The following is a 20,281-nucleotide window of genomic DNA, read 5'->3' on the forward strand; positions in this document are numbered from 1 at the left end:
CCCAATTTTTCCATTTTTTGCTGATTTTTGTTACTTTATGCTCTACCTGCTCCAATTGTGCACAGGCATTATGGAAAACACACAAATTCACTACAGTAGAGACACTCTGGTTTCTATTGGTTTACACACATTTCATCGTGTTCAACTCCGGACCCAAACTGGCCAAGAGAGATCCTGAGAGAGAACAAAGGACGCGACCCTACGTGATAGCCTTGAGGGAAACGAGCTGGCATCAGGAACAGGCTACTGGGTTGCGCACACCATGCACCCATGCCCAGTATCCTGTTAGCCAATGTTCAGTCCATCGAGAAGAAGTTTGATGACCTCAGGGCCAGACTTAAGTTCCAGGGAGATATTCGGGACTGCAACCTCCTTTCTTTTCGGTTTTACTGCATGGACAGAATAATGGATCGGGGAAGAAAAGAGGTGGTGGAGTGTGTTTGATGGTGAACAACAGATGGTGCGACAGCGTGAGGATTTCAGTATTTCTCCACTCACATGCTCTTGCTCACCCAATCTGGAATTTTTGATGATTAAAAGTCGCCCTTTCTATATTCCTTGGGAATTCACTGCGGTCACTGCCTGCATTGTTTGTATTCCGCCTTACGTGGACTCGGACACTGCCTTATGTGAGCTACATGAGGCTCTCACACAAAACAGGCACTTCACCAGGACGTTGTGCTTATTATTATCAGAGATTTTAACAGAGTAAACCTCCAACGCACATTTCATAACCTTCACCAGCACATCACCTGCCCCACCAGGGGCACTAGGGCATTAGACCACTGCTACACCCCGTTCAAGAACTGCTACAAAGCACAGTCTCTGCTGGCATTTGGAAAATTGGACCGCCCTGCCATTTTCCTAATGCCTGTTTACCAACAAAGGCTAAAGCAGGAAGGACCAATCAGGAGGGAGGTCACACACTGGATGACCATTCAATGACAATGCAGACCGCACTGGATGACGCAGACTGGGACATGTTTCAGCGCAGCTCTGATGACATCTACATGTTTATGGAAGCAGTTGTGGATTTTATCGGGAAACTAGCGGATAATACAGTGGAAAGAACTATCATCCAAACATTTCCGAATCAGAAGCCGTGGGTGGATAAAAACTTCCACGATGCTCTGAGACCATGCACTGTTGCCTACAATGAAGGGCTCATCTCCGATAAAAGACAATAAAAACAAAGCACACATATAAATATTACACACGTAACGTATTACAGCTGTATAATATTGTTATATCATTTAGTAACATTACTGCATGCTATATTATCATGGCATTTGATGGCTCACCTGGTCTTGCTCCACAATCGGTGTTCCCCTTATTCTCATGCAAAGCTCTGTAGTGCCTCAGCATGGATGAGGTGTTGTTGTTATATCCCAGCTCCCTGGCACACAGCAAACACCTTGTACAAAAGTAACGACAGCTTAACATAAATTATTGCACCATCAGTATTATGAAAATACATCTTCTGTAGAAATTTACATGCCTTGTTGGGAGGAATAAAATCAAAATGTTCCCACACAGGGGAGGACATCCTCCTCTTCTTAGCTGGCTCCATTCTCTCCTGACTTTCTCTCATAAACCTCCAAACTGTCTCCAAACTCTCACTAACCGCAACTCTCCATCAAACACCTACATTTTGAATGAAGTCTGAGGGGTTTATATCTCTGTCACAGCTCGCGGCAAAGTTCGAACCACTTTATGAACCAGTCACGTGGTACAGCCGGGCAGCGAGGCTTCGGACGTCATCATTTTCAGCTCCTCCCATAAATGAAGCAAGCCTCGATACGCGCATCGCGGAAACGCCCCCTCAATTACTCGACACAAGCTTTGAAGCCTCGATACAGAACGTCACATCACTACATTTAAGTTTAAAAAAATATATTGATATTAAAATGAATGTTTAAGTTTGAATAAATTGTTTATGTAGATAGTGTTTCCCACATATTTATATTAATTAATACTAAACACAGTTACCCCAAATCTTTGGTTAAATCTTAAAACTAGTGTAAATATGTTTGGTTTAATTTAAGGAAAATAATTCTTTGTAAAAAATCCTTGGTTAAAGTCTCTATTAAAATATTTGCAAATTCTACAATATATACTTTAAAAATGTAATCGTTTATAAAAAGTGTAAAATGCAAGGTAGACACATTTTGTGTATTTAAGAACCACAGTTTATTTCATCTTCGTTGTTTGAAATTACTCAGCTCTGTGATTAAAAACCAATGAATGTAAAACTAACTTAAACTGGGTTAAATGATAGTTTAGCTAAAGCTAAATACTTTTGTCTGTGTTAAATGGCTTTACTGAAGTGTATATTTTTGTTATTTATTTGTATTCTGTATAATGCATTTAATTAATCTGAATGATTAATGAAATGTTCTTTATTTTTTGTGTTTAAAGGTTTTTCACCTATCTACCTACCTAGCAAATCAACTATCTAACTAGCTAACTACCTGATTAACTGAATGAACCTGTTAAATGTGCTCACCTTAGAAAAATTGAGTATCCCAAAGTCCACCAGATCCAATAAGTAAAGTTATTAAGAAAGCCATTGTCCAAAACACACAATGATTGTTGATACTGAATTAAATAGGCTGCACAAACCTAGGATGGCAAGTAAGGCTCCAGCCAGAAGCTCAGGTCCTGGTGGCTTGCTAGCAGAGGGCTTCTGCTAGCACATTGGCCAATGAGGTGTAGAGGGCTTCAATCAACAGCACGGCGCCCGATGTAATGCACCTGAGCTTTTTCTAGCAGCACAGGCCTTGGTGTGGTGCCATTGGTGTGGCTTTTCTCCCTCCCTCTGTCAGTGTTTTTAAACCAGTTAACTGTGTGAGTTTCACACTGCAGGAAAACAGATCAAACCAGTTTGTTGAAAGAAGTCAACATTCTGGTTTTAGAGGCTGAGGTGGAGCCTGCTGTGCTCGACAGGAAGTTTTGACACTCAGTGTGTCAGTGTTCGCAGGTGAGGTGATCCAGCTCAGGTGAAGTGAAGTCTTCAGCTACACTCCGTGAACTCCTGGATCTGTGAGGCGAACCAGGACTCAAAATCACTGCTGTAAGTCTCTCTGATCATTCAGCTTTCATTTGTCTTGGAAAGTGTTTCTGTTCAACAGGCAGCAAACATTTTCTCCTTGTTACTGCTCACTGACATCTCAGACTGCTCACTCTTTATCAGAACCACTGCAGCTCTCAGGCATCAAACAGGTTCTAACAGTTTTCATTTTTCCTTTACTTTGTGAGAGACAAGGAGAATATTAAACTTGTCTTTACTTATGCTCATCTAGCTGAGCTCCTCCCTCTGCTCACACTGACCTCTAGTGGTTATGTGAATATTAAAGAGTAGTGCTGGGACATGTAAAGTTGTAACAGGTGTGGATCTCTCTGCATAGGTTTGTAGCAGAGCTTCATAAGGTCAGAGCTGGATATTCACAGTTACACAGAAACATAAATGTCTGATATTAAATGTCCTGTTATTGCTCTCACACAGTGACCTCTGATCTTTGGCTGATGATGTCATGTGGTAAAAAACATATGTTTACATGATGATCCAAATGTTTATGATGCAGTTAAAGCTGATCGTTTGTATTCTAACCCTACTTTCATTAATATTAATTTATTGTACCTATTGCTGCAGTTGTTAGTCAAAAACACTTTATAATACATGCTACTTTAATATAAGTAATACAGGGTGGGCCATTTATATGGATACACCGTAATAACATGGTTGGTGATATTAGTCCTGTTTGTGGCACATTAGTATATGTGAGGGGGCAAACTCCTCAAGATGGGTGGTGACCATGGTGGCCATTTAGAAGTTGAAACCAAGCACACCATTGTTTTTCTTGTGACATTACCAATAAGTTTGATGTGTCACATGGCCCTCTTCCTATTGAAAAAACAAAAGTTGTATCCAAGATGGCCGACTTCTAAATGGCCACCATGGTCACCACCCATCTTGAGGAGTTTGCCCCCTCACATATACTAATGTGCCACAAACAGGACTTTAATATCACCAACCATTCCCATGTTATTACGGTGTATCCATATAAATGGCCCACCCTGTAGTTGGTATTGGATTACAAGATAGGATGGGATGTTTTAATTTGATCTGTGCGACTTTATCTTGATGGTAATGTTTTTAGTAATTTTTACCTGATAGTAAATGTAAATTAAATTTGAATCAAGCTGCTATTATTGTTGTTGTTGTTATTTGTGTGTAATTATTTATAGTTTTGATTTGAATTATATTAATGCATTTTTTTTTTTTTTTGTTTGTTTTTGATCTTCTTGTTTTCTGCCTTCCCCATTGTTTCACTTACTTTCAGTTGATGTTTGTATGAGTTACTTGCTGTTGCTTAGGTACTAACCTTTGTTAAACTGTCTGTTAGGCTTCTTCCTGTGAGCGTTCCTGCCTGGTGTCTGTTTGTTGTGCCTGTTTGTTTGTTTTGTTTTTTGGGGTTTTTTTTGTTTTTTTTATTGCCTTGTTTGGACATTCTGTTAATCGAGGTGTGTTTTTCTTTAAGATGTCTGCATTTGGGTTAAGATTTTAAACTTTACTGCAACCTTCTGTGGCCTTTATGTTAGGGAATCTAGCCTTTTGGATCTCCAAAAGTTGAATCTGTTAATCTGGATGTAGCATTTTGTGGGAGAAACGTTTCATCACTCATCCAAGTGACTTTTTCAGTCTCAGCTGACTGCAGGTTTCAATCTTATAAACAGTACATTTGCATAATGACTGAAACCAGCCCACTGAAGGAACATAGGGCTGGGATCATACATGATTCCAAACATTTTTTTTTCTTTTACAAATAGCTGAAAAGTGGGGTGTGCGTAATTATTCAGCCCCCTTTGGTCTGAGTGCAGTCAGTTGCCCATAGACATTGCCTGATGAGTGCTAATGACTAAATAGAGTGCACCTGTGTGTAATCTAATGTCAGTACAGTACAGGTCAGGGATAAAGTTATTGAGAAATTTAAAGCAGGCTTAGGCCACAAAAAGATTTCCCATGTCTTGAACATCCCACGGAGCACTGTTCAAGCGATCATTCAGGAATGGAAGGAGTATGGCACAACTGTAAACCTACCAAGACAAGGCCGTCCACCTAAACTCACAGCAGAACAAGGAGAGCGCTGATCAGAAATGCAGCCAAGAGGCCCATGGTGACTCTGGACGAGGTGCAGAGATCTACAGCTCAGGTGGGGGAATCTGTCCATAGAACAACTATTAGTCCTGCACTGCACAAAGTTGGCATTTGAAAGTGCAGTTGGAAGAGGGAGGTGAGTTGCTTGAAGAAATCGATATCAATTCATTAAATCCTGAATTGACTTTTAAGTATAACAGTGTTTTGTCAGAAACGCCAGATTCTCAGATTAAAGCTCACAAAACTATTTCAACAACCACCAAACATCAAATGAGAGCAGGTACACGGACTCCACACAAAGACGTAAACACAGAGCGGACCCGACGCATCAGTTTTCTCTTTCTCGGCTTTCTCACCCGACGGCCCGAACACGGACACGCTGTCGGAGCTCAGCGATTCTGATGCGTCGGGTCCGCGTTGTGTTTACGTCTTTTTTGCGCTGATTCTGAGCTGCAGGTTTTGTCTCTCCAACCAAAATTCGCCGAGCCAGCAGCAAAAGAAGCAGTAAACTACGCTTCACATTTGATGAATGTCGTCATGAATTCCCTCTGACTTTTGCTGTTTTGCTTCCACCATGATAAAAATCACACTACATGCACAGCTCTCTCTGTGTACTTCAGGAACAGTTTCCCTTCTCAAATCTGTTTTCTGCATTATTCATTTGCTTATTACCCACCGGTCTACCGTTGTTTACAGCGCTGTCTTTTTCTTTTTTTATTTAAATGACCTCAGACAAGAAAGACTCATTTCTGCTGTTCAACACTGAAGAAATTTAAACTTTTTAAATTTATGCGAAATTGCAGAATATTGCAGAATATTTTGAAGGTTATCTGCTATAAAAAACCTGGCCAGAAAAAATCTCCTTAATGTTTTTCTGTGTTTTATTCTCAGTTACTTTCACACAAAGACATCTGCTGTGATGTTCACAATTCTGATGAAGTCTCACATGTATCAGTGCTGATAAATGATCAGAATTATAATATTTCTGACTGTCTGAGGCTAAGTTGAAATCAAATCAAATCAAGACTTTGAGACCCGGAATCGAATGGATTATAGAAATCAGTGATGATACCCAGCCCTAGTGAGCAGCCTAGGCCTGACAGAAGTGGATGTAGCTGTGGGTAATAAGAAAAGATAAAAAGAACGATTGATAACCTTTTTGTTAAGTTAAGGCCTGATCTGTCTGAAATTCATAGCCAGCTCTGACATGGTGCCATCAATCTTTGAATGCTGAAAAAGCAGCAGTGTATCCAGGAAACACATTATATGCTGCAATAAATGCCCAAGTGTCCCCTCTCCCCACTGCCTTTCAGCAGCAGACAGCAGCAAACAGGTCATCAGAGGAGCCGAGATGATGATGAAGTTTAACATTTTCTACAATATTGACATAATAATAATAATAATAATAATGGATTGCATTTATATAGCGCTTTTCGGGGCCCTCAAAGCGCTTTACAATTCTACTATTCATTCACTCTCACATTCACACACTGGTGGAGGCAGCTACAGTTGTAGCCACAGCTGCCCTGGGGCAGACTGACAGACGCGAGGCTGCCATATCGCGCCATCAGCCCCTCTGGCCAACACCAGCAAAAAGCACTTTAAGCACAAGATTGTTAGTGAAAATTTTTTAGAAATGAATATTGTCTGTATGGACTGCAACTCCCCCCCCCCCCCCCCCCCAAAAAAAAAAAAAAAGTGCACATGTAAAACTGCGGTGTTAAGTAATGCAGTTGAAAAATTTGAGTGCTTTTTAACTTTTTAAAGTTAGGCGTACCAGTGCGCCCATGGCAAAAAGTTAGTCTAGAGCCCTGCCTTTATGGAAGAGTGGCAAGAAGAAAGCCATTGTTAACAGAAAATCATAAGAAGTCCCGTTTGCAGTTTGCCACAACCATGTGGGGGGCATAGCAAACATGGGGAAGAAGACGCTCTGCTCAGATGAGACCAAAATGGAACTTTTTGGCCAAAATGCAAAACACTATGTGTGGCAGAAAACTAACACTGCACATCACTCTGAACACACCATCCCCACTGTCAAATATGGTGGTGGCAGCATCATGCTCTGGGGGTGCTTCTCTTCAGCAGGGACAGGGAAGCTGGTCAGAGTTGATGGGAAGATGGATGGAGCCAAATACAGAGCAATCTTGGAAGAAAACCTCTTGACTTGAGACTGGGGCGGAGGTTCACCTTCTGGCAGTACAACAACACTAAACATAAAGCCAGGGCAACAATGGGATGGTTTAACACAAAACATATCCATGTGTTAGAATGGCCCAGTCAAAGTCCAGATCTAAATCCAATCCAGAATCTGTGGAAAGATCTGAAAACTGCTGTTCACAAATGCTGTCCATCTAATCTGACTGAGCTGGAGCTGTTTTGCAAAGAAGAATGGGCAAAGATTTCAGTCTGTAGATGTGCAAAGCTGGTAGAGACAGACCCTAAAAGACTGGCAGCTGGAACTGCAGCAAAAGGAGGTTCTACAAAGTATTGACTCAGGGGCTGAATAATTACACACACCCCACTTTTCAGTTATTTATTTGTAAAAAATGTTTGGAATCATGTCTGATTTTCATTCCACTTCTCACGTGTTCACCACTTTGTGTTGGTCTTTCATGTGGAATTCCAAAAAAATTGATTCATGTTTGTGGCTGTGATGTGACAAAATGTGGAAAAGTTCAAGTGGGCCGAATACTTTTGCAAGCCACTGTAGTTAGGGCTGGAATATATTTCATGTGATTTGAAATGAATTGCTATCTGTTTGTTAAGAATCTGCTTGTTTTTTGTTGTGGTGTTGGATTGAGTGAACCACAGGATTAATAAAGCTAAGGCTTATGCTAATGGGGATCCTGATTAAACAAACACACTGGTTTCTTAAACTTTAAAACACTCTGACTCTGATCTTTCCAGTTTCTTCAGATTTGTACTCTTGTGTTGTTACAGAGCAAAGATGAAGGAATGTCTGCAGACAGAGCTTCTGGAAACACTTGGGGATTTGACAGAGAAGGAACTGAAGCTCTTTAAGTGGTATCTACAGAAACCTGAGACACTGGAGGGTTTACCAGCCATCCCAAAGAGTGATCTTCAGACAGCTTATAAACTGGAAATCGTGAATTTGATGATCAATAAATACAAACCTGAAAATGCTGTGGGAGTCACAAAAAAGATTTTGGACAAAGTCAAGACTCGTACAAGTCAGTCAAAGAAATAACATGAAACACTTGGTGTGGTGTACAGATAACATGAGAAATGATTTTCATAAAGTATATTTATGAACTGAATCTCTATTCTATTCTTTTTACACCTTGCTATTGTGTCTCTATAAAATTTATCATATCTTGTATCACACACACACACACTCACAGATAAATAAAAATCGTGCATGAATCATGAAAAATGAAAACATTTCCAAAGACCTGTTCATGATTTCTGATTTCCTCCAACAGATAAACCTTCACACGTTGTGGTCCATACAGTTTTATCAGAAGGTAAGAGTTTAACAGTCTGAAGTAATGTCACTAAGGTCTCAACACATGAAAGTGACCAATCAGAGCTCTTGTTTCAATCTGGTATTTCTCTGGCTGCTGTAGTATTAGGCTACGTTCACACTGCAGGCGAAAGCACATCAAATCCGATTTTTTTTTTTTTTTACCCTATGCGACCCATATCCGATCATTGTATGACAGTGTGAACGGCACAAATCCAATATTTTCAAATCCAATCTGGGTCACTTTTGTATGTGGTACTGAATTGGATATGTACACGATGTTTTAGAAAGCGACTGCTGTTTGAATGGTCATGTCGCATTAAATGCGTCTTTTACGTCACTGACAAAAGACAGACGCCAATTATCAGCTCCGGAGAAGCGTCCGAGAAGACAATGCGAAAACTTCCTGGCCATCCAGTGTAGATGTTAGTGAAACTGCTGGGAAGACAACGTTGGAGAAACGTGAACATTTTATTTGTTCTGTATAATCTGCAGATTCTGACAGAAATCTGCAACTATCCTTTGAAGCAGCGCTGCTCTAAAACAGCAATAAGGATCATTATTAGGTTATTCACATTGTTATATAAATAACAAAATAACTTGAAGCAAAAATTGGGAAACGTAAAGTACGTTTATATTAAGGGCCATCAGTCAAACAATATTGTTTGCTCTGGGTCTAAACAGAGCGCGTTGTGTGTGACGTCTTCTTTTGCGCATGCGGGCGCTTTGAGGGTTCACACTAGAGCGCGTTTGCTGTCACATTTTATTTGTAGTGTGAACAAGCAGACAAAAAAAATCGGATTTGATCAAAAAATCCGAATTGAGCATCAAGACCTGCAGTGTGAACGTAGCCTTAGTGTAGGCAGTTACATAGTCAATTTAAATGTGAAGCAAACCCCTCAAATTTAACATAGGCAGTTTACAGAAAATCTGCTGAAGATTTAAACACGAAAACACATCAAAATCAACTTTTCTGGTTCAGTAATGAATTGTGCAAAATTAATATTCATTAATAAATTAATTTACTAATGATTTCTTTTTTTATTCATTCAGACAGTAGTAGAGTAATTCATTATATGATCATTCAATTTAAAATTAAAAAAGAACAATCATAAAGCAATTATTTATCCATCCATATTATCAATTATTTATCCATCAATAAATACTTCAAATCAAAAATTGATTTTAAAAGAAATATCATTTCGAAAGTCACTTTTAAAATCCATATTAACAATAAATTCTCCGCTCCCCCTTCCGGGCAGTCTATCCTTCAAGCTTGGATCCTCTACCAGAGCCCTGGGAGCTTGAGGGTCCTGCACAGCATCTTAGTTGTTCCTTGGACTGTGCTCTTCTGGACAGAGATTTTTTTCAATTCAATTCAATTTTATTTATATAGCACCAAATGTATTATAGACACAGAGAATAACCCAACAATCAACGATCTCCAAGTTGTTCCTGGGATCTGCTGGAGCCACTCACCTAGCTTGGGAGTCACCGCACCTAGTGCTCCGATTACCACTGGGACCACCGTTACCTTCACCCTCCACATCCTCTCGAGCTCTTCTCTGAGCCCTTGGTATTTCTACAGCTTCTTGTGAACCTTCTTCTTGATATTGCTGTCATTCGGAACCGCTTCATCAATCACTACGCCGTCTTCTTCTGTTTGTCTACCACCACTATGGCTAACCAACCACTATGTCCGGTTGGTTAGCAACCAGCATTTTGTCTGTCTGTATCTGGATGTCCCACAGGATCATAGCTCGGTCATTCTCCACCACCCTTGGGGTGCATCTCCCATTTTGACCTCAGGACTTCCAGGTTATACTCGGCACAGATGTTCCTGTACACTATGCCGGCAACTTGGTTATGCGTTCCATGTATGCCTTGCCTGCTAGCATCTTGCACCCTGCTGTTATGTGCTGGATTATCTCAGGGGCATCTTTACACAGCCTGCACCTGGGGTCTTGCCTGGCAACCTTCCGATTATAAGGTGAACAGCCAACTCTTGATCCACGATCGCCCCAAAAGAATATCATCTGCATACAATGCTATTTTATGGATTGTTCCACCCATTGTTATATCATGCACATCTTGATCCTGCTGAATGTCAGTTCAAGTGCTAGTGCAAAAAAGGAGGAGGGGCAGAGGACAGTCTTGCCTCGTACCGCTTTGCAGTGGGAAGGCTGGTGATTGTACATCATGTGTAATAAGACAAACTTCTGGGAGATCATAAATAGTTTTTATCGATCCAATAAAGTCCTAAGCCAAATCTTCCTAATATGTAAAATAAGTATGTCCACTCGATTCTGTCAAATGCCTTTTCGACATCTAAAGATTTGACATAGGCTTTATAATTTGTCTGATTTGAATGTTGTGTAACATTTAACAATCGCCTGATATTTGTAGATGAAAACTGGTTTTAAATTAAACCTGTTTGATCAGGGTTTATAGGGTAAGGGGAGAATGCCCTCCAGTCTCGTCACTAATAGCTTAGAGCAGTGGTTTTCAAACTTTTTATGCTAGGCCCCTTTGTTTTACAAAAAAACAAACCACCACCTACCCCCTCCTCAGGCACAAACACATCCTCCACATCCATATTTTGTTTTTAAACTCAACTCCATTGCAGTTTATTTCACACCTCAAACATTTAGTAGACAGACAAAAAGCAAATAAAAGTAAACTGCAATAAATTACAGATAGCAAAAAAATAAACTACTAACTCTTTTACGCTATGTCCACACCTACACGGGTATTTTTGAAAATTGAGCTTTTTCTATGCGTTTGGACCTTTCATCCACATGTAAACGGGGTTTCGAATCTCCAAAAAAAGAGATTTTTGAAAACTCAGTTTTTGCATTTAAGTGTGGATGAGGAATACAGAGTTCGTCACACAACATTAAAGGTATGTGCCTTTTTTCACGTCACATTATTGTTTACATGAAATGAATTTCTACAATGGCGGATAGAGACAAAATACTGTTAATCTGATTATCTTCAGGTTTTACATGCTTACATATACACACGCAGTTACTGTCACTCCATTTAGAAAGGTAGAGGTGTCATGGTGTAATTATTTTACATGTAGTTGTTTTTTTTCCCTGTGTAATAATATTCAGCACTGCTATCAATACATTTTTCTAAAAAAGGCCTCTCTGTGCAAAATGGGTTCAAAAACAAACAAATTTTTATATACTGCAGAAAAAAATTGTGGGATGCTGTTTGTCCATGATTTGGACAGGTGATTTTAACATTTAAGAAAATTATTTTAAGGTCCGTTATATCAACATAAAAAAAAAAAAAATTATAACATGCTGTGTAAAACATCATTTCTGGGGTTCACAACTACACAAGGGCATATATATATATTTCCATAAGAGAGAATGTAGGTGAGTTTACCTATGAAGCGCCTTGAGGCGACTTTTGTTGTGATTTGGCGCTATATAAATAAAATTGAATTGAATTGAAGTTTAGTTAAATTATGAAAACAAAAAAGAAAGAGAAAGAAGAGAAAAAAAATAGGCAACAAAAACAAAAACCTTACATAACAAGAAAAAAAGAAGAAAACAAAAGCAACTCCTAATAACCCCTTACCCATATGGAAAATAAATAGAAAAACCTTATAAAAGACTTGCATAAAATTTGGCTAACCTCATATAGTGAATCACATAAGTGAATCAGGAAAGGGAAAAACACTGGGTCTTGTGAAACCGAGCTAGAGTAACTGACAGGTAAAAAGAGAAGAAAAAGAAACCCTAAAGAACAATAATTCCCCTCCATACTCCCTGCTGCCAGAGGAAAAAAAGCCAAACTCAATATCGAAATATATATCTAACTTAAACTTATTTTATGTGTGATCGTTGCTCAAGAGTTGGGAGTTTGCCTTGTAATCAGAAGGTTGCCGGTTCGGGGCGCACTGAAAGAGGCCAGTGACTGTGGCTACAACGTAGCTTGCCATCACCAGTGTGTGAACGTGTGTGTGAATGGGTGGATAACTGGATGTGTAAAGTGCTTTGGGGTCCTTACGACTAGGAAAGCGCTATACAAATACAAGCCATTTACCATTTAAGTGCATAGTAATTACATAAATTGCAAAAAAGCAATTACCTACAAAAAAATTGAAAATCTTTTTTTTTTTTTTAACATATATTTCTAGTTAGAGAAATTTAAGAGGTTTATTCCTCAAAACTGTAAATACAAAAAAGTTGCACAAATTGTTTTCCCATCACAGACAATTTATTTTGAGTGTCTTTATAGTTTTATTTTTGAAATACACCAATTTTTATATACTGCAGGAAAAACGAAAATGAATATTATAATGCAAATTTGCAAAAAAAACAGCATATGCATCAAAATAAAGTATTTCCAGCAGTGCAATTTGAGTTCTAACCATCCCAGAAATGATACAGAAAGTCATAAAGTCAAACATAACTTTTGAAAACACCAGCATAGGCTCCTAAGGCCCTGAAGGTAAAAACCGACATTTCCGCAAAATGATGTCACTTCCTGTTTTGGGCAGGTCATGGCGGACATGCGATAGTTCGCGCTGATGGACGTAGGAAGTGTTACGAACCGCTGATCGGATTGGCAAAGTTTGTTTCTGGAATATTATGTTTTTGTTGCTGCAAGTGGTTTTTATGCAATTTTTGCAAAGCTATATGTGGGAGGTAATCGTGACCTAGGACTCGCTGATGGCATAAGATGTAAGTACAACTCCTCCAGTTTCATATGCAAAAAAAAATTATTGCGCTAGCTTACGTGGTTGCAGAGCTACCGGGACTTAAAAATAGTTACGCAAAACAGAGCGTGCCCGCTCCGACCGGCTTTAAAGGGTTAACAGGGCCGTTGACCAATTATTAATCATTTGCCTCACCACATGACCCAAAGTGCGAAAAAGGGTGTGGGTCATCATCAACAGATGTTTTGGGTGAAATCTGCGGGAGGCATTGCCTCACCCTGTCATGTGACCATTGTCATTAGTGAGGCGAGTTACTGGGCTAACATTGTCATACTCACTAGATTTGTTTTTGCCCCCCCATTCCCCCCCCCCTCCCCCCCGCCAAGAGTGTCTTTTACAGTGTCATTGGTGTCTAAAGTGTAAGCTCAGAGAGAAGTTCCAAATTGTCTTGGAGGGAAGTGTCAGAGCTGAAAATCCAACCCAAGTCCAACTGAATCAGATCTACACAGAGCTCTACATCACAGAGGGAGGGACTGCAGATGTCAGACAGATTGAAACAGCATCCAGGAAACCAGACAGACCAGAAACAACAATCAGACAAGAAGACATCTTTAAAGGCTCACCACAAAGAATTCAAAAAATCAGAACAGTGCTGACAAAGGGAGAGGCTGGTATTGGCAAAACAGTCTTAACACAGAAGTTCATTCTCGACTGGGCTGAAAACAAAGCAAACCAGGACATCCAGTTCATGTTTCCATTCACTTTCAGAGAGTTGAATGTGCTGAAAGAGGAAAAGTTCAGCTTGGTGGAACTTGTTCATCACTTCTTTACTGAAACCAAAGAAGCAGGAATCTGCAGCTTTGAAGACTTCCAGGTTGTGTTCATCTTTGATGGTCTGGATGAGTGTCGACTTCCTCTGGACTTCCACAAAACTACAATCCTAACTGACCCTAGAAAGTCCACCTCAGTGGATGTGCTGCTGATAAACCTCATCAGGGGGAAACTGCTTCCCTCTGCTAACCTCTGGATAACCACACGACCTGCAGCAGCCAATCAGATCCCTCCTGACTGTGTTTACATGGTGACAGAGGTCAGAGGGTTCACTGACCCACAGAAGGAGGAGTACTTCAGGAAGAGATTCAGAGATGAGGAGCAGGCCAGCAGGATAATCTATCACATCAAGACGTCACGAAGCCTCCACATCATGTGCCACATCCCAGTCTTCTGCCGGATCACTGCTACAGTTCTGGAGGATGTGCTGGAAACCAGAGAGGGAGGACAGCTGCCCATCACCCTGACTGAGATGTACATCCACTTCCTGGTGGTTCAGGCCAAAGTGAAGAAGGTCAAGTATGATGGAGGAGCTGAGACAGATCCACACTGGAGTCCAGAGAGCAGGAAGATGATTGAGTCTCTGGGAAAACTGGCGTTTGATCAGCTGCAGAAAGGAAACCTGATTTTCTATGAATCAGACCTGACAGAGTGTGGCATCGATATCAGAGCAGCCTCAGTGTACTCAGGAGTGTTCACACAGATCTTTAAAGAGGAGAGAGGACTGTACCAGAATAGGGTGTTCTGCTTCATCGATCCGAGTGTTCAGGAGTTTCTGGCTGCTCTTCATGTCTATCTGACCTTCATAGACTCTGGAGTCAATCTGATGCAAGAACAACAAACAACACCCATTAAGTGTGAAACCAGAGAAGAACTGGAAGAGACACACGTCACCCAGATTGCTGTGAACAAGGCCTTACAGAGTCCAAATGGACACCTGGACTTGTTCCTCCGGTACCTCCTGGGTCTTTCACTGCAGAGTAATCAGACTCTCCTACGAGGTCTGCTGACACAGACAGGAAGTAGCTCACAGACCAATCAGGAAACAGCCCAGTACATCAAGGAGAAGCTCAGTGAGAATCTGTCTGCAGAGAAAAGCATCAATCTGATCCACTGTCTGAATGAACTGAATGATCATTCTCTAATGGAGGAGATCCAACAGTCCCTGAGATCAGGAAGTCTCTCCACAGATAAACTGTCTCCTGCTCAGTGGTCAGCTCTGGTCTTCATCTTACTGTCATCAGAAGAAGCTCTGGAGGTCTTTGACCTGAAGAAATACTGTGCTTCAGAGGAGGGTCTTCTGAGGCTGCTGCCAGTGGTCAAGGCCTCCAACACAGCTCTGTACGTACAGTGATACCTGGGCTTATACATTGTTCGAATTATTTCTAGATTTATAAATGTATTATTGTCTCTTCAGACTGAGTGACTGCAACCTCACAGGGAGAAGCTGTGAAGCTCTTTCCTCAGTTCTCAGCTGCCGCACCTGTAGTTTGCAAAAATTGGACCTGAACAACAATGATCTGCAAGATTCAGGAATAACTCTTCTGTCTGTTGGACTGGAGAGTCCACATTGCAAACTGGAAACTCTCAGGTATGGTTTATATATATATATATATATATATGTATGTGTATGTATATATATATGTATGTGTATGTATATATGTATATATATATATATATATATATATATATGTGTGTGTGTGTGTATATATGTGTATATATATATATATATATGTATATGTGTATATATATGTGTATGTATTTATGCATGTATGTATGTATATGTATATATGATAAATAGATAGATGTTTTTTGTTTTGTTTTTTACATTGAAGCTGAGGAATATTTTTGACTAAGGAAGAAAATATGAAACACGGTTTGGTCCTTTATTGCATCTTTAGTGTGTTAACATATTATATTTATTGAAATGTGAAGCCATTTAAGCTAATCTACCACAGTTGTAGTATATAGGTTATATTTTGGTAACTGTTTATATTTCATCAGATTTAAAATGCAGGTCTATGTCCATTTAATAAAATCTATGTTCCTTGTGTGCAGCTTCATTGTGGATGTTTAACTCTTACATTTCTTTCTCTTATTCAATAACTTTTCTAAGGCTGAGTGGCTGTAACCTCTCAGAGAGAAGCTGTGGAGCTCTGATCAGAGTTATTCAATCATCTAATCTCAGGGAGCTGGATCTGGGTAACAATAACCTGCAGGATTCAGGAGAATTTCTACTGTCAGCTGCATTGAAGAGTCCACGCTGTAAACTGGAGTCTCTTAGGTTAAGATCAATCAGACTATATCAAATTAACATATTTTAAACAGGGAGAAAGATCAAATCTGTATCTGTGTTTATACTTTGGACAAAAATTTGTTGGACAGACATCAAACCTCAAACATGCTTGAAGTGTCAAGGGTCAAGAGTTTAACAAAATTATAGCATTAACATTTGAGAATGAGAATTTTTGAAAAGCAGGAGAATATTAAAAAAATACAGGAAAGTAGCTGATACCTCAGCTACACATAGAAATCCAGTCTGACTGAGTTTAAATACAGACATTTACAATAGATGTGTTATCATTTTAAAGTCCTCATAATGGCTCACTTTACAATCATAAATGATCTCTTCAGTCAAGTTTGAGAGTGGAAACCCCCACTGAGCACTGAAAACCAATGTTAATGCTAATAACAAGCATCCATGGATGAAAAAGCTGACGAAAAGCTTATTAGTAAAATATTTTAGATTTAGTAACTCAACACTCTCTGTCTTTCAATTCATTTTGTGCTTACATCCTTCCCCTCAATTCATTTTAGATTTGATCCTGGTGGAGTCCAATGGCTGAGGCAAGGTCTGATAAAGTGTAAGTATATTTAAATAAACAGTTTCTAAAACTCCCAAAAGGTTGATTCTATTCATCTGGACGTGGCATTTTCCGTGGGAGAAACGTCTTGTCACTCATCCAAGTGACTTCTTCAGTCTCAGCTGACTGCAGGTTTTCCCAATCTTATAAACAGGACATTTGCATAATGACTGAAACCAGCACCACTGAAGGAAAAAGGGCGACCATGGCTCAGGGGGGTTGGAAATCTCATCTGTAACCGAGCAGTGGGACCGGTTCGATCCCACTGCTCCCTCTGTCCCGGCAGATGTGTTCTTGGGCAAGACACTTTACCCTGCCGCTTACTGGTTTTGGCCAGAGGGGCCGATGGTGTGATATGGCAGCCTCGCTTCTGCCAGTCTGCCCCAGGGCAGCTGTGGCTACAACTATAGTTTGCCTGCACCAGTGTGTGAATGTGAGAGTAAAGAACTTTGGGTGCCTAGAAATGCAATCCATTATTATTATAACAATGGGCTGGGAGGTCAGTTGCTTGATCATTAATATGCAACTTGTCATGACCATTGATCAACAACCACTTATCAAATACCACTAATAAAAGGCCATGAGTACCATTCACAGGGAGTTGGGGAATGGCTGCAATCACACCATTGTAAGATGGTGACAGATGTACCCTTAGGCCCCCTCCTCGATTCAGAGACGGTCTTTCCCTTTTCACGTAAATGGCCTCCTTGACTCCGCGCTCAAACCAGCGTTCCTCCCTGTCCAGGATGTGTACATTCTCATCATTGAAAGAGTGTCCACTGCCCTTTAGGTGTAAATAGACTGCAGAGTCCTGGCCTGACGAGGTAGCTCTTCTGTGTTGTGCCATCCGCTTCGCTAGAGGTTGTTTGGTTTCCCCGATGTAAAAATCCTGGCAATTCTCCTGGCACACTATAGCGTACACTATATTACTCTGTTTGTTTCAGTGGGCTGGTTTCAGTCATTATGCAAATGTACTGTTTATAAGATTGGGAAAACCTGCAGTCAGCTGAGACTGAAGAAGTCACTTGGATGAGTGACGAAACGTTTCTCCCACAAAACGCTACGTCCAGATGAACAGAATCAACTTTCGGAGATTTACTTTCCTGGATGATTGAGAATGCATCTACCCTTTTGCATTTAATTCTTTTTGATACACCCTGTATTCGGACTGTCTATTTTCTACTATAACTTTGTTTCATTGTTATTTCATGAATGATTTTTTGTTAATATAAATGAACATTTTTATGCTTTCATTTTGTTTGTTCTCTCTATCAGATTCCTGTCCACTCACTATTGATTCAGACACAGTACACAGTAGGATCAAGCTGTCTGGCAACAACAATGAGGCCATGTATGTTATGGAGGATCAGTCATATCCTGATCATCCAGACAGATTTGACCAATATCCTCAGCTGCTGTGTAGAAATGGTCTGACTGGTCGCTGTTACTGGGAGGTCGAGTGGAAAGGAAGGGTTCATATATCACTGAGTTACAGAAGAATCAGAAGGAAAGGATGCAGTGATGACTGTGTATTTGGAGGAAATGAACAGTCCTGGAGTCTTTTCTACTATGATGGTGGTTACTCAGTCTGTCACAGAAACAAAGAAACATCCATCACCACCACCATCCTCTCCTCCTCCACTGTCTCTAACAGAGTAGCAGTGTATGTGGACTGTCCTGCTGGCACTCTGTCCTTCAACAGAGTCTCCTCTGACACTCTGATCCACCTCCACACCTTCAACACCACATTCACTGAAACTCTTTATCCTGGGTTTGGACTCTGGTCTCCTGGTTCCTCAGTGTCTCTATGTTCTCTATAGGCGTAAGAAGGTCTCCTTGGTCAGAGAAATCATCATTTTTATTCGTCCCTGTCTTCAAAACATGTTGGGAACATATACTGTCTTTTCACAGTGGTTAGAGTGTACAGGGTAGCTATTCAGAGAAGACAGAACATGGAGGCCTAACCTGGAAACTTACAGGACCTAAAGGATCTTTTGCTGACATCAGCATACTTTGGGTGTCTAAAGGACTCCTTTCTTCCATGGGTCAGGGCTGTGTTTGCAGAAAAAGCTCTATCGCAAAAATTGAGTCACATGCAGGTGGGACATTGAATGGAATTTGACTCTGACCTTTTCAATTCAGACGGAAGTGATGACTTAAAGATCACTGCAAAAAGTGCAGAATTAACTAATGTCCACCCTACAGTTACTCATTTTATATTAAGATTTAAAAATCTAGTTGGTATTGGTATGGCGAGTAACCTTCAGTAATAAAAATAAATCACACAACAAAGTCGTAAAAAGAATGACAATATATTAAGTAATTAAACGTATTGAAAATATGTTACCCTGTGACAAAGTGGAGGAGCAGTTGCAATGTTCTCCATTTGTCCCATATGTGTTTACCTTTTTTGCACATTGTACACATTATTCTGTTTCCATGTATTTGCTATGATTTGCTATTTGTCATGTAACATTGCTTCACTCACTATCCCGGGTTTGTTTGTGTAAGCGTTGTGTTGCCGGCAAATCAAACATTCTGCAAATTAAGACAAATACTAAGTTATGTTTCTTTATACTTTATTATGTTAGAGATTAAGTCATTTGTTCATACTTACTTTGTTTGTCTTTTCAGTCTTCATGAGGGTCAGGTGTGGTTAAACGCCCGCCTGTCATTTCCTCATTTTAAAGTCCTGATGATGTCACACATGACATCAGGTTTAAAGGGATTTGTTGAATGTTTTTCCTTTCATTAATACTGCCATTTAGTTGTGTAAATGTGCATGTTAGAAGTGTGTAGAGGTTTTGTGTTTTTAGATAATCTGTGTAGAGTTTTAGATCCCTCAGTTGAGTGAGTGGTACAGGCTGGGCAATTGGAGGGAAATTGATGGCCCTATTTAAAGCCAGTCTCTACCAGATGCAGGAGAGGGGAGAGGTGAGCTGTGTTACCAGATCCATGTTATGTTGAGTTTTGTTAACTGAATTGATTTGGGGGGAAGTTTTGTTAAGTTACATTAAATTAAGTTCACTTTAAATAAATTGCTCACCTCTGGAAATCTGAAATGTCTGCGTAGTCTGCTTCCCTACCACCTTCCTTGACGTTCGAGTCTGACTACTTCACATACCCTCATTGAGTAACGTAACAGAATATGTTAAAAAACACATTTTGGGGCATGTATTGTGTAATCTGTAGTGGAATACATTTAAAAAATAACCTTCCCAACACTACATATGAGGCAGCATTACTTTTAAGCAAAAAAAAAAAAAAGT

At 40.0% G+C, this 20,281-nt stretch overlaps 1 protein-coding gene across 1 annotated transcript; it reads left to right on the forward strand.

Moving 5' to 3' along the window:
* Nucleotides 1-2,968: 2,968 nt before the first annotated feature.
* On the forward strand, nt 2,969-20,016 carry LOC118455848 (protein NLRC3-like). Its single transcript, XM_087831070.1, has 8 exons — nt 2,969-3,073; nt 8,099-8,349; nt 8,602-8,643; nt 13,704-15,489; nt 15,566-15,739; nt 16,265-16,432; nt 16,966-17,012; nt 18,288-20,016. The coding sequence occupies exons 2-8, from the start codon at nt 8,106-8,108 to the stop codon at nt 18,830-18,832; spliced, it is 3,006 nt and encodes a 1,001-aa protein (XP_087687196.1). The 5' UTR covers nt 2,969-3,073; nt 8,099-8,105; the 3' UTR covers nt 18,833-20,016.
* Nucleotides 20,017-20,281: the final 265 nt, after the last annotated feature.

This window comes from Neolamprologus brichardi, chromosome 3 (genome assembly GCF_056152115.1).
Source record: "Neolamprologus brichardi isolate AB-2024 chromosome 3, ASM5615211v1, whole genome shotgun sequence".
Classification (NCBI taxonomy): domain Eukaryota; kingdom Metazoa; phylum Chordata; class Actinopteri; order Cichliformes; family Cichlidae; genus Neolamprologus; species Neolamprologus brichardi.

What these genes read in the sequence shown, in the direction of transcription:
- LOC118455848 (XM_087831070.1), top strand. Translation starts at nt 8,106, where the DNA reads ATGAAGGAATGTCTGCAGACAGAGCTTCTGGAAACACTTGGGGATTTG. An exon ending in TGTAAACTGGAGTCTCTTAG is followed by an intron (nt 16,433 to 16,965) that starts GTTAAGATCAAT and finishes AATTCATTTTAG; the next exon opens with ATTTGATCCTGGTGGAGTCC. An exon ending in GAGGCAAGGTCTGATAAAGT is followed by an intron (nt 17,013 to 18,287) that starts GTAAGTATATTT and finishes TCTCTCTATCAG; the next exon opens with ATTCCTGTCCACTCACTATT.